Below are 15,668 nucleotides of genomic sequence, written 5' to 3' on the forward strand. Positions count from 1 at the left end.
TTTGTGTCAGGGATGTGCTATTTGCAAACCCCGCCAAATTTTGGCAGATTTTCACAAAATTATATGCTTTTGAAAATCACAGTTCACACATGCTCAGTAGAGACTTGCTAGAGCTTAGAACCTTCTGAGCTTTTTACTGCTGTCATAATGAGCACATTTGCACCTCTCAGAGCTCTCAGTGCTGACTGAGCTGTGCATGCACCATCCCCACAGAGTGACAAAGCATGCTCCAGCTGAGGGACTCAAACGAAATTTCCTGGGAATGACTTCTCCCAGCTGCTGTGGGCTGGAGTGGGGCCAGGCACCAGAACTGAGAGCAGGGAGTTTGCTTCTCCTGTGCTCTCAATGATCCCTCTCTGCTGACACCTAGGCAGTGTGGAGGAGGAAGCCGTCTAATACAAACACAGAGGTAGTAAGAGCTGGTGCAGGGGAGAAGACAATGAGTCTGGTGAGACTGGGACTGGAAATGGTTGGAGAGAAAAAAAATGGTTATTAACCTGTCCATAACTGTTGTTCTTTGAGATCTGTTGCTCACGTCCATTCCACGTTAGGTGTGCGCAGGCCACGTGCACCATTACCAGAGATATTTCTCTTGGTGGTATTCATCCTTCTTGACAACCAACCCCAACAGAGGGGTAGGAGGGTGGGTTCTGTAATGGACATGAGCAACATATCTCGAAAAATAACAGTTACGGAAAGGTTAGTTGATCCTGGGGAAACCAGAATGGCCATTGCATAGACCATTGTCCTCCTGGGTAGGCAACAGCATGGGGACCCGCACTGATGTCTGATGGCATGTAGGATGGGTACTGATAGCTCTTAAGCTAAACATAGGGCCAGATTCTTCAAATGAAGAATCCTCTCTAGACAACCACAGGGGAGAAGTACCTCTCTTTGCCTCTGACCACTGGCGGATGTCCGGTGACCGGATGTCTGGTGACCACTGGCGGACCAGGGATGACTTTGAAGAGGAGAGAAGACATTGATTCTCTCTAAAGGGTACCAGACAGCCTGGTGCTGGGAAGAAACTTGGAGCACTATGTTCCCTTCTGCTCGAGGTCACCGGAGCTGACCTAATGGGGTCAGTGGGACTGGGAGTGACATTAAGTCTCTGGCTGCAACGAAGGCATGTGAGGTTGAAGGCATCACAATCCCACTGGTGCTGCGATGACCTCCTGGCGTCGGCAGGAGGTTCAGCACCAGACTCAACAATCTCAGTGGAGTCAACTGTGCTGCCATGGGACTGGGCTGGAAGAGTGACCCGACACAGGTCACACTCCACTGCCTTCCCTCTGCTTGCCTTTCTTTGGCACTGGTGAGCACCCTCTGTCAGTAGGCTGCTTTTTATGTTTCTTCCTCGGCACCGGAGATGGAGAGTGGTGCCAGGATGTGCACAGTGCCAGAGAAGTGCTTCGCACCAAGGCCAAAGTACTCGGTGCCAAATCTGAGCAGCTTAGTTCTGAAATCGGTCTAAGAGCGGCTTCCATTAGGATAGCCTTAAGTCTAATCACTTTATCCTTCTTTGTGCAAGATTTAAAGTCCCAACAAATTTGCCAGCAGTCTTTCACGTGAGATTCTCCCAGACACTTCAGACAACTGGAGTGTGGTTGCTCATGGGCATAGGTTTGCCACAGGAGGCACAAGGTTTGAAGCCCAGGGACCAGGGCATGCCCATTCCCGGGGCAAAGAAAGCACCTTAATGATAAGATGGGGAGAGGGTTCTAACTATTTACACAAATACTATTTACAATATATACACTATAAACTAAACTATGAAACAGAGAACAAAAAAACACTGATAGGCGCCTTGCTGAAGCAAGAGTAAACGTTCCAGCAAATATCATGGGTAGTAAATAGGAACTGAGAGGGCACATGGCCAGCGGCACCCCTTACACCAGCGCATAAGCACACAGACCAGAGGGTACTAGAGCCGGTCCAATGGATACCACTGAAGGAAAAATCTCTCGCTATAGTGTACATGGCAAACACATGCCTAACAATGAATGGACATGAGCAAGCACTCAAAAAAGAACTGACTGCAAATTGGAGAGAGAGATTGGGATTGGTTGTGCAAGGGACTGGCAGGACACGAGTATGTGAGCTGGAGTGAGCAGGGCAGACTGGGACTGGTTGGGCGGGGAGGCTGGGACTGGGAGCTAATGAAGGACATGGGAGGAGGAGGGAACACTAAGATCAGATGTTGGAGGGAAGTGGGGAGTCTGGGACTGGCTGGACAAGGTGCCCAGGACTAGGAACCAGTGGTGAGGGAATGGGGGAGGAGAGAGAGATCTGACAAGGACCTGAGGTCAGGGGAAAGAGCTGAAATTGAGTGGACAAAGAGATTGTGACAAGGAGTCCAAGAGAAGGAAAACTGAGCTGAGATTGGATGAGAAGTCCAGTAAGGGAGACAGGGTCTGGAAGCCATTGTGGGGGAAGGGAGAGACAGATTGAACAAAGAGCTGGGAGGGGGAAATTGGGACTGACTGGGCAAGACGACTGGGACTTGGTGTGGGGAGGAGGAGAGACTGGGTTGAGATTGGGACAGCAAGTCCAAAAGGGAAGACGAGGAAGCTGGGAATGGGATGAGAAGCCTGAAAAGCGAAGACTGGGACTGGGGAGGCAAGAAGCCAAGAGTAGAGAAGAGACTAGACAGGGACAGATTGGAGAGGACAGAGCAGAAGGAACAAGCTTAGGCAAATGGGCAGAAGAGTCTGTACCCACAAAAATACATACCTCTCACAGCCTGCAACGGAACACAAGATTTCTGAGTCTCACCATTCTTCTGCTGACAGCAAATATTTGTGAAAATCTCTGATGTATATTTGTGTATTATTCTTCTCTAGCACGTGTCCACACACAGGATAACACCACACCATTACTATCCATTAGCTCAAAGCAGAGTTGTGTGTAAGGTATCTAAAAATTCCAATCTTGCTGATGAACCATGCTGGTGTCAATATGTTGCCACAAAATAGAACTTCTGTTTTTTCAGTTTGTTTGGTTTTTTTTTAAAAAAAAAACAAAAACAAGGAAATTGCACACAAAACATTACATTAAAAGTATATTATTAAGGTTTCAAAGTCAACCACTCAAAATGGAGAAAATGTCAAAATTAAGGCTGCATGGGCAACTTTCATTTGCCCCCTCCCTTGCGCATGTGCATTAGGATACAATCACAAACTACTTTTTCCACAGGATCCCTGACTTTTCCAGTGCACAGAATGGATTTGCTCTGGGGATGCATAAGGGTTTTGTAGTGAAGGAGACAGTTGTCTTTTTGGTTTCAGAATTTGGGAAGTGTGTAGTGAACGTGGCAGGGGACTGCAGGAAGACAAAGGATGGTCTCATGGTTAAGACAGCTGTACGCTGCCTGGAAACCTGGATTCTATCCCTGCCTATGCCACAGAATTCCTGCATGATGGTAGCAGGTCGCTTAAACCAAACTTTTCACATGTGGCCATTAACTGTGTGTTCATTTGCTGATAGATTTGTTCTCTTCCTTTGCTCAAATAGGCATTATACATTTTACTTTATTCTCTAACTCCAGATCATCACAACATAAATGCTCTCATTTGCACCTGCAATACAGGGGACACTGAATTGAAACGATTAAAAAGTGACTACTTTTAAAAAATTAAGTGTTGAAATAATGTGCCCATTAAATAAAATACCCAAGGTAAAATCCTGACCCCACATTAGACAAAGGGTACGTCTTCACTACCCACCGGCTCGGCGGGTAGTGATCGATCTATCGGGGATTGATTTATCACGTCTCATCGAGTTGCAATAAATAGATCCCCAAATCGACGCCTGTACTCCACCTCCGCAGGAGGAGTAAGCGGAGTTTGAAACCCCCTGCCCCCCGCCCCAGTGTAGCTCAGGCCAAAGAGAGTTTGGCCATTGATTTAAATGGAGTCAGAATTTTTTTTTCTCTCTTCCATACTGTTGTTCTGAACAGGCTTCTGGGCAGGTTGAGACCCACAGTAACAAATATTCTTGGGTTCACCCATCTTCCTCCACCCACATTTTTGCAGGCAGGCAAAGGCAAAGTCTGACTTTCAAACCTCTGACCCCATGCTCCACCTGCTCCCCAGACTCCTGCATGTTCCCAGGAAACAAACACCCACCACCTGGCTCCTTGCCTTGCCCAGCTGCTGTTTCACAGCTTCTGTGAAGAAAACCCAGGTATTCTAGAGTCAGGCTATCCCTGTTGCTCCTCTTGGCCCAGACCCAGATGAAGCCTGGCTCTTGTGAAGTCCCGCTGCAGTATCAGTCCAAGCCCTGTAATTTTGCAGCAAAAAAACCAGATCTGAGTCCGAAGGTATGCATAATGCAGCATGGACATGATAGTGTAACGCCAGCAGACCCCAGTCGTCGGCAGGCAGGGTCGAACCAGGGAACTCTCGAGATTAGTGCATGAGCCTCTACAGCATAAGCAAAAAGCCAACTTGCTATTAGCTAAGGCTGTAGAGCAGACTCATTTAACTCTCTCTAAGTGGTCTCGGTGCACTAGATGGGACATAACACCACACCCAGTAGGCATGTGGTGTACAATAGCATGGCTGTAAGTCCCAAGTTCAGCAACTGTAAGCCCAGGTTTACAAAGCCCAGGTGGACATTCAAGTGCAGGTTTAGAAACACCAGGTCCACAAGCCCACGTCCTACAGACCTGGGTTTACAATACAATGTAGGCATACCCTACAAGGCTCCTGATATTCCCTGACCCTTGTTTGTCTCTGTGGTCCAAAGGGAGGTCCCCCTGGTCCACCTGCCAGGGTTCTCGAATTCCCTGGTCATTTGCACAGGGGCAACCTAAAATACATACACACAGCTCCTGTTGCTTCTCAGCCATGGTGCTGGGGCCTGGATAAGCAAAGGCCCACCTAGCTCCAAATTCAGAAACAACAGCAACTCTGAATATTATTGGTTAACACTTTCTTGAAGGGCTTGGGGAAGAAAATGCACACAAGCTTCTCCCAAAGCAATACATGAGCGTAATGGCATCATACTAGAAGACCAGGAGAAAATAAGTGAAACTGACCACCAACAAAAGAGGAAAACTGGCTATACAGAAAATATTGTCAAATGCATAAAATAAATGAACTGGAAACGCAGAGGGAACAAAATCCTTTAACTTTTGTTGTTTGTTTTTGTTTTGTTTTAGTCTTTTTAATAACATTAAATATTTTGTATAATAACATAGGCACAGAATTTTCATATGGAAATGTGATTTCCAAATTGATGGTGTTGCTTTAATTTCACTTTGAATTTTGTATCCTGTATTTGACTGCAAGCAAAACCACCGAGCTAAGACTACTTCAACATTTGGCCATAGACATCTAACCACATTTGTTTGTTTTTAAATGAACTCAACTCAGTATCAAAGAATCTAGTAGCTTACTTAAACTGCCTCCTAACGGCAAACCAAAAGACCGCCCTTTCTCTACTATCAGACTTGAAAGTAAAGTTGCCTTTGCCTTCTAAGAAAATGTTCGCTGGAACAAGTAAAGTTCTAATGTTCTTGTTTCTTTTAATCACGTGGTAACAGTAAATTCACATAAATAAATACTGAAATAAAATTGAGGTGCATCAGAAGGTAAAAAAAATCAAGCAATAATTTTAACTGTAAACATATTTCACTGCTGTGAACATCTAACCTGTACAAACTACAGTGACACCTCTCAGATGAACAGTTCATAAATTACTAGAACTGTTAAGATTATATACGGCACTAGAGCTATATACACTTAACAATTTTCCATTACATTGCTTTTAAACTTCAAAAAGTTTTTGCTTTTAGCCAATCAACGTGTTCACCAAGTAAGCAAACTCTATTTGTAGAATACCAACAATGTCTGAGTCTCAATTGGATTGGTAAATTAAAGCAAAAATTAAACTCCATTAAACTGCACTAAAAGTATGTAGTCTCCTTTGGGACTTGTACGTACCCACCCCCTTCTTTAATAGAAACTCTACATAGTATCAAATCAGCTGTTACTATGATCAGTAGGTTGATGATATCCATTAAAACTAGAATATTTTGAACTTTAAAAAAAAATCATGATAATACAATTGCTTCCAAATGCTGTACATTCAGTCTTTTCTCCTTAATTTTTTTAAATTTTGGAACAGAATTATTTTCTGCTTTATTCAGTTTGTCAGGTAAGCTGCCAAACTATCTAGTAGAAAGTACGAAGAACAAGGCAGATACATATGATGTGATGAACCCAATGAGGATGACAAAGCACAGCACAAATACAACTGGTAGAGCCTCTCTACATCAAACACAGCTAAAATGCTGTGTAGTAAAACCCAGAACTTTGCAAACTTTTTTTCTCTTTTTACCAGACAGTCTCCAATCATGATCCACTGTACAAGTCTCTAAAACCACACCACAAAGAGACACTTTACTTTGAGTCAATGATCACCATTTAGGAATGTTCTCAGACACTATACACTTACCTTCACATTTCTGAGTTGCCTCATTCTGTCTGTGACCAGCAGGACACTTGCATTCATACGAGCCAACTGTATTAATGCAGTTTCCTCCTGAACAGACCCCTGGTATAGCCTGGCACTCATCAACATCTATCAAGAGAAAACAGTAGTTTGCTTGAAATCAGACATTGCTTGAATTACAGTTGTGATAAACAGATGGACAGCTCCATCTTCGAAAGTATTCTGAAAAATAACCATTATTTGCAATACCACACTTCTGCATCTCATCGTGAATTTGGAGACCACTTTGTCTGGCATTGACCCTCACCCATGCTTTATTCCCCTTTCCCCTAAACTATACATTGTGATATATTAGATTAAGCATGCAACATTCAGGGCCTGCTAGATTTGACAGACTTGTTACTGTGGAGCTCCACATTTGTTAAACTGTACTTTTATATAAATTTACTCTATTTTCATTCTTCCTTTGCAGTTCATCTATAGTAGATTTCTACTGTGCTTTAACACGCACTATTTCCAATTTAAATTATGTTTTCTTCCCAACTTCATTACAACATAGTACAAAAAACATATATCTTGACAGTGAAATACGAGAACCAACATCATGACCATAACTTTAGTCATTACAAGCTCATTCACTGCAAAATGAGGCCAAGTGGGCAAAACCCTTGCTTTTTTTAAAAAAAATTATTTACAGTATACACAATAAGGTATGAGCCAAGAACTTTTCAAAAACATCCATTACAATGCTATACTTTTAAAGTGCAATAGTCCCACAGATGTAAAGCATTTTCCATATAGACAAAAACATCCTGTATTTCTGTAGATTACTATCAGCACAGCCCCAATGACTGAATTTGTTACTGCTAGATCAGAGGAGTAGTTAAAATAATACAGAGTAACATACAGAGATCTCTCTGAACTAACCAGTGTAGGCCAGAGCCATATAGAGGAACTCTTTGTATCAAACGGGGGTGGGGGGAGAGTAGGGAAAGCAGGCTTCAAGCTAATGCATGATGTATACATTCAGATACTTAGCCTCTCATAAGCTCTCACAGCTCTCCTTTCAAAAGTTCATTTAAACTATAGCTCTATGAAATTTTGCAGTTGTATGTTTATTAATTCTTTCACAATAAACAATTTGATTAAGTGCCCAAAGGCTCCACTCCACTTCTGTGAATTCTGGGTAGTCAAAACCAGCAGATCCTAGCTGTGTGGAGGCATTTCCATTACGTGGTACCTTTGTTTCCAAAAATCTCAGACACTCCTCTATAGGAGCTCAAAAGACATCCATATTTGTGGGTTCGGAGAAGGTAGGCTGGATCAAGGTTGGGGCAACTATGCTCCTCCCCAGCTCCTTGCTGAGAGAGCAATGAGAAGGAAACTGAGTCCAAACCCATGTTGTTTCCCAGCCCATATGTGGGTATAACCCACATACAGGAGAACAGAACACTTAGTGATTATAACAGACGTTGGAATTGAAAAACAAACTGCTTTATTATTTCAAAAACAAACAAACAGATAAGCAGATGTAAAAGCTGTGCAAATTTCTTCACTCTACATCAGCAAAGTACTATACACCAGCCTTGTTCAAGTTCAAAAGTTAGAGGGTATTCCTTTGTCTGCAGTCATAGATTAAGTCAGATACCCACAGCTGGCTTTAGCATTTTTGGATAGGCCTGCCCTGTCCTGTCTCTCTGACTCTGATCACTCCACTATGCAAAGGACTGGTTTTAGGATTTTGACGAGAGCATTTGAGATAATCCTTTTTGTCACAAAGTCTTCATACTGCCACCAGCTTCCTTTTCTGTAGAAGACGTGGAGCCCAGATGCTTCTACTACTTATCAATTTTTTTAAAATATCAAGGACAATTTTCCAAACAAGCCATAACAATGAGGGTCAGTAGGCCTCCAGGCACCAAAGAGCTTTATGTGCATTGGGGTGAGTTTTAGATTACTCCTTCAATTATTTAAATATAGAATTCAGAGTAGCCAGCAATATTAAAAGTACACTGTCTACTTAAAAATCTCACTTGTATCTAATATCAGAGGGGTAGCCGTGTTAGTCTGGATCTGTAAAAGCGGCAAAGAGTCCTGTGGCACCTTATAGGCTAACAGACGTATTGGAGCACAAGCTTTCGCGGGTGAATGCCCGCTTTGTTGCATGACATCCGACGAAGTGGGCATTCACCCACGAAAGCTTATGCTCCAATACGTCTGTTAGTCTATAAGGTGCCACAGGACCCTTTGCCACTTGTATCTAAAACTTCCTTTTATCTATTACTGTTAAAAGAACCCTTTAGGATTATTATAACTGAAAGGGTTTGGGGGGGGGGGAATATTTTCCACAATTTTTTTCAGTTGGTTTAATTTGCACATTAACAGCACTCAGTGGACAGTCACTTCCCTGTTTCCCATACACAGCCAGCCAGCCAGCCTCCTATTCAGTTTGTGGGAGGGAGGTTTTTAGTTTTGTTATTTTTGGTTCGTGTTATTTAAATCATGCACTAAGAAGATAAAAGTATTTTAAAAAAAGAAAAAAAGTGGTTCCAAAAGCATCTACTTTTCCCTCATTCTTTCTTTCACATTGACTTCCATTTTATTTGGCTTTGACTCTCCTCTACCCCTACTCTTTCCAGTGATGCACTGCCAATATTTTAACAAAGACTCTTCCTTTCCCATCCCGCCAAAAAAACAAAATAAAACAAAAAAAACCTCAGCCTCATGACCCCAGGTTTCTGTGTTGTTGATAAGTAGGGTGACTGATCTGGGGATCTAGTCATCTGATTTACCATTTAAGTAAAAGCAGTTTGTCATTACCAAGAAAGGAGGCAACACTGCTTGGCAAACAAACTTATTTTAAGTACATTTGCTAGAAGTGTTTATACTTTTTTTCTGAGTTTATTTCACATAGCAGTGTGCAAATACATCATTTAGATTGTGGGTGTGCTGACGCTCTTATAAGGGTAGGGGGTTCAAGCATATCCTTCCTGGGAACATTCTTTTTAAAAAAAACATCACTTAGTGCAATCTGATCTATTTGGAATGCAAAGCTGTCCCTTCTAATCGTGAGTCCAGGGAAGTCAGACCTGGCAGGTATGATTTAGCAGCATCCAGAGAGAAGATACGTTCCACTCATACCAAACCTACCCAGCAGCCTCCTCCAGCACATAATTATTGTATATGGCCTTTGACACTTATGCCTCAAAATGAACTTAAGATGCTGAATATAAATGCACCCCGTCAGTTATTGTTGCTTGTTTAAATTATGCTACCTCAGGAAACTTGTGGTTAAAAAGCAGATTAATTTGAAAACAGCAATATCTGAGTTTACTGGTGGCCTTCACAAAGACAATCTCTGTTTGAATCTCATAAGAGTACACCTCACTGCCTTATAAGCCAAAGATATTAAGTAATTATAAATTAATTGCAGTAGCAGCAGGAAATGAATAAGTTCCAGAAACAGAAAAGGTTTCTCTCTGGCCTTGAACAAAGTTTTAGAATTCAAGTAATTCCATTAATTACTTACAACTTTAATGGTTTGGGGAAAAAATCCATTATTTTTGAAAGGGGAGAAAAGAAAGACCACCTCAGGGATGGTTATTTTACACCGCATACTGCTTTTCAAAGAAGGAAACGTCCAATGAAGAAATATGAATACAGTCTTGCTAACTGAGGTACTGATCCTGCAAAGCCTCAATCACATGAGCTGGCTTACGTGTTCAACAACTTCTAGGAAAGATGTTAATCCAAATGTGTGGGGGGGGGGGGGGGGGGAGGTGTTATATTTTCACTGTAAAGGAATTGTTTAAAATCATTTTTAATATAAAGTGAATGAATACATTAAGCACCATTGTTAGTTAAAAGAAATACAACCTAGAGGCCTAATCCTGCAAGTAGTTCCTTTTTATGGGAGTAGCTGAAGTCAATGAGACTACTACTTGTATTTCACATCACACAACCCCCTCCCCATGCTCGTCCAAATAAGGGTTTTCAGAATTATGCAATTAGCCTTTTGGAATCTGGAAAGACTAGAGAGAGCAAAGTTAATACAATATATTCTTAAAATGGCTAATTCAGTGAATTACTTTCTGAATACCATTTTAAGCCATGGGAATCATTTGTCTGCATACACTACAATTTTGTGATCAAATAGATGGGTGGTTTGGGTGTTTTTGTTCTACCTTGTCAGCCAGGTTAAACTATGCCTCAATTTCAACATTATTCATTCCCCAACTGTTCATGCTTCTGAGGGCCAAATGAATAAAAAGCATTCTTGGTGCCATAAACACAAAATTAAATGAATTATCCTTTAGGCACAGTTGTATATACCAAGAGATTCAATATGCTAAAGATTAGGTAGAATGTTTCCATGTGTTCAGGGTCTGATAATATCTGGCAAGTGAAAAAAGGTTCTTTGCTTTTTCAGACAGTTTTCTGAGTAAGTGGTAACCGCGTGCAGGATTTGCATTGCTAACTTTACACATGCACCTTTGAAAACCTAGCCAACTTCGGCCTCTGTCTCTGATGAGTGGACAGTTTCTCAGCGAACCCTACAGATTAAAAAAAAAAAGCTTAGGGAAATGGAGGCTCTGTCAAATATACTTAAAGAAATTCTGTCAGATAGTTTAGACCAGGGGCGGGCAAACTTTTTCGTCTGAGGCTGCATCGGGTTTCAGAAATTGTATGGAGGGCCGGTTAGGGGAGGCTGTACCACCCCGAACAGCCAGGCATGGCCTGGCCCCCACCCCCTATCTGACCCCTCCGTCTCTCTGTCCTCTGACCGCCCCTGGCCTCCCACCCCCTAACTGCCCCCCCGGCCTCCCCATTCAAAACCCCCCTCCTTCCTGACTGCCCCCCACAGACCCTTGCCCCATCCACCACCACCCCCCGCTCCCAGACCGCCCCAGGAACCCCCGCCCCGACTACCCCCCACCGCCCCATCCAACCCTTCCTGACCGCCCCTCCCCTGAGACCCCTGCCCCATCCAACCACCCCTTCTCCCTGACCACCCCCGGAACCCCTGCCCCCATTTAACCCCCATGTTCCCCGCCCTCTGACTGCCCCGACCCCTACCCAAACCCCCGCCCCCTGACCACCACCCCAAACTCCCCCTCTCCCTGCTCCCTGACCGCGCTGCCTGGAGCACCGCTGGCTGCCTGCGCGACTGTACTAGGACAGGTAGCCGCGCAGCACAGAGCACCCGATCAGGCTGGGTTCTGCAGCTGCGCCGCCCCAGGAGCTTGCAGCCCCGCCGCCCAGAGCATTGCGTCGGCAGAGCAGTGAGCTGAGGCTGCGGGGGAGGGGCCGGGGGACAGCCTCCCAGGCCAGGAGCTCAGGGGCCGGGCAGGACGGTCCCGCGGGCCAGATGTGGCCCGCGGGCTGCAGTTTGCCCACCTCTGGTTTAGACCCTAAATTTTGGGGAAGAAGCTTGGTTTGTTTGTGTTTAGTAAAACTTTTTTGTTTTTAAAAAAAAAAAAAACGAAAACCATTCGCCTGAATGTTATATTTTAATTTAAATGAAAATAGATTTGGTTGTTTTTTAATTAACCCGGTGTTTGAGAACCAGAAAGCTAAATGGCCTAGAATACAGTTGAAAAGACTAGCCTTTTCTGTGTGTGCTAGATGAGTAAAATAATGCAAAAGTAAATAATCTGCAGAAACGGTGAAAATCACATTAGATTTTTTTTCTTGTTTTAATAATTTAAGGTATTATCAGTTACTAGGGGTCTGATCCTGAGAGCTATGGCATTAACTTCAGTGGGAGCCAGATGGAGTCCCAGGTAAGGGGACATCTATTTTAAGAGAGTCACTAACACACACAGCAGTTCTTCAGAACTGACCTATCAGGAAATTAATATCTGTTGTTTTTCATCATGAATTTGAAGTTTTTATGAATTCTGCCATCTCCGACTGGATGTATTCTTACTATATCATTACTCAGCATATCATCTCCTGCAGCTCCTTCCCATTTTCATAAGAACAATAGGCAGTAGGAGGGAAGATGTTTGAGAAAACTCTTGAGATTGGATTAGCCACTCGGTAGTGGGGCAAAGATGTAGGAGCTCTCTATTTCCTCTCCCTCGTGCTAAGAATCACTGTCTGAAGAGGAAAGGGAGTAGCTAAAAAATGGACTGTTAAGGAATATAGGGAGGAGATGAGAAATCTTCCAGCATGGGATTCCTGCCACTACCTTGCTGCACAGCCATGTAGTAATGGCAAGAAAATATTTTCAACTAAGACTGTCTCTTGTCTGAATACTTTGGATGAGGGACTGTCTGATCTCTTGGGAACATGACAGGTGTCATTTCTGTCTTCTCCTGAATTAAATATCAGTCATAAAGCCTATTGTTGAAGCAAAAAGAACTGCTATGGGGAGATTTAAAGAACTGGGTTAAATTTAAATTCCTCTTTAGGTTGCCATGGTATCATTAATGAATGAATACATAAATCTATAACATTCTACTTGCTCTGCAAACGTAACTGATTAATCCACAAAAAATGCCAGCCACCCAGCTGAGTACCTCTCCTAGACCTGAAAAAAGAGCTCTGTGTAGCTCAAAAACCTGTCACTTTCACCAACAGAAGTTGGTCCAATAAAATTATTACCTCATCCACCTTGTCTCTCTAGCCAGCCAGCTAGGCTTTTATCCCTATTTACGAGCATAAAGAAGTGAAATGAATGGCCCATAGTCATACAAAAATAAAGGCAGGCTGCTTTATTTTACACCTCTTGTTGATTTTCCTGCTCCAACCTCAGCCTTTGGCTCCTTCACTGTGTAAATTACATGAGTTAACACCATATAATCTGGATCAGCACTTACTTCCCTGATTATATATATATATTCGGATAGATATAGCTATTTGTTCTTTAAGTAAGGGCTTGCCTACATGGGGTTATTCTAGATAGCTATTCTTGATTAACTCCAGTCTTTGGAAGTGCACACCATACCTTATTCTCGTTTAATTTTCACATATAAGTAAGGATAAAACTGGTTAGCAGTTCAGAAAGGCTAACAGCTATATATAGAAGCCTACCAGAAGTTAGTGATACACTTGTTGATACAATTTAGTAATAAGTGAGGACAGCTCCTCAGTTAGTACTCAAGCCAATTCCCTCTCCGTCTGGACCAGGGACTTTGATGTTATTCTTTGCTGCCTCATGGATCCTCATAAGGTAAATTTGTTCTCCAGATCTTCAGGCTTGGCAAGTTCTGATTTTCTTTGTTTTTTCATGTAACTTTCTCACCATGCAGCCTTCCAACTCCTTCAAATGGGTTATCTGTCTATCTCATCCACATTTGTCTAATCTGTGTCCTTATAAAGTGCCCATTACGTTATGATATAGAGGCTCTTTGATGTATCAGTTCCTAATGGTTGGTGTCCAGTTTTTCCACTAATTTTTCTTATGACAGTGGCCAAATTACCTACTTAAGAGGAGAATTTCATTTCTCCATTTTTTACAATCCTTAAATAAAGCTAGAAATGGATTAGTGCTATCTCTTCTGACGTGTGTGTGTGTGTGTGAGAGTGTGTGTGTGTGAGAGAGAGAGAGGAAGAGTCCTCCTGAGGCAAATAGTGGCACTCCCAATTAGAAATCACTAATCTGGTCTTATCTTTCATGCCCCCTTTCATTTCCACCCTCAACTCTCATCTTTAGGGATTTTAGCAACATATATAAAACTTCTTTATTGCTTATGAGGATTATTTAGACTGGATTTCAGTGAATTCAATGATTTCTCAACAAAGCTCGTGTTTCTTACAGCCACTGTGTCAGGTTGAACCTGTAGGGCAGGGTTCTCAGACCCCTCAAAGGGTCATGAGGTTATTACATAGGGGGTTGCAAGCTGTCAACCTCCACTCCAAACCCCACTTTGCCTCCAGCATTTATAATGGTGTTATATTTTTAAATATATTTATTAAAAAGTGGTGATTTAATTTATAAAGGGTTACACTCAGAGGCCTGCTATGGGAAAGGAGTCACCAGTACAAAAGTTTGAGAACCACTGCAGTCCAGGGTGCTCCCAAGGGGTGAGGGTGAGCACCTCTCTCATCCCAGAAGTCCCTCGCTGGATGTAGACATTGAGTTGGTTTGCAGTGTGGGGTGTGGGCCTCCAGCTGTGAAGCTTGGGGAAGCAACCCTTCTAGATGCAAAAGGAGTTCAAATGAAAAAGATAAACAAAATAAAAGCAGTCCAGGCTCACCTTGCTGTTCCCTGCAAGGCAAAAGGTAAACAGTCTCTGTGCAGGGGGATGGGTTCCTAACACCGTGTGTGTCTGAGGCTTTAAAAAGGAAAACAAAGTAAAGATGATCCCTCTGCCTCTTCAAATGCTCCAGGCAGATCCAGGCAGCAGAGGCTCTTTAAGCAGCTTTCCTATTAAACAAATTCTGCTTTGTGAAGCTAGAGAGCTTCCCTCTGAATGCCACCTGGTATTGGGCTTGAATCCTCACTTTTAAGGATCCACCCCCTTCAGGCTGGACAGGCCTCTTAGATGTGCTGGGCAGAGGCTGACTGTGCCCACAGGAGCTCTTTAACCCCCTTCCCTGGCTGGGATGGGAAGCTGTCTCACCCCACATCATCAATAAGGCTATGTCTACACTGCAATTAAAAACCCACAGCAGGCCTGTGCTAGCTGACTTGGGCTCACAGGGCTTGAGCTAAGGGGCTCTTTAATTGCAATATAGACATTTGGACTAGGGCTGGAGACTGGGCCCTAGGACCCTGACTCCTAGGCACCCTGCCCTGCTGAGCCACCTCTCTGGCCAGGTTCCATGAAGCCCCTGCAGTCAGGTTCCTTGGGCCCTGGTGCACAATGCATCCTTAGAGCTTAACCCCTTCCTGCCCATGCTGTAGCCAGAGGTGGCTGGCTTATGTCCATGGCCATCAGCAGCCTGGAGATGTTAGTTGCCTTTCAACATTGTGCGGGCAGGAAGGGACAATCTGCTTCCAGCCACATGGCAGGGGAAAGAAGAGATGAGCTCTACAAAGACATAGGCCAGGTCATCCCTTCCTCACCTCCTCTTCCCCTGTGGCTAGAAGCAGCGCCCCCCCCTTCCGTCCCGTACAGCCTGCACAGTTCCAAAAGGCTGCTGCTGGCCACATTCTCGTGTGAACCCTGGCAGAAATCGGGGGGTGGTTGGGGGAGGGAAGAGGCATATGACCCTGTGTGCCCCCCACACATGTTGCCTTAGGAAGATGTGGCGCCAGG

General features: G+C 43.6%; 1 protein-coding gene across 1 annotated transcript in view; it reads right to left on the reverse strand.

The window, feature by feature from the left end:
- FBN2 (fibrillin 2) overlaps window positions 1-15,668 on the reverse strand; it is a 242,827-nt gene that overhangs the window by 172,986 nt on the left and 54,173 nt on the right. Inside the window, exon 7 of the mRNA XM_037901659.2 lies at window positions 6,463-6,588. Coding sequence (XP_037757587.1) covers window positions 6,463-6,588 — 126 coding nt within the window. The remainder of the gene's footprint in view (window positions 1-6,462; window positions 6,589-15,668) is intronic.

This window comes from Chelonia mydas, chromosome 5 (assembly GCF_015237465.2).
Source record: "Chelonia mydas isolate rCheMyd1 chromosome 5, rCheMyd1.pri.v2, whole genome shotgun sequence".
NCBI lineage: Eukaryota > Metazoa > Chordata > Testudines > Cheloniidae > Chelonia > Chelonia mydas.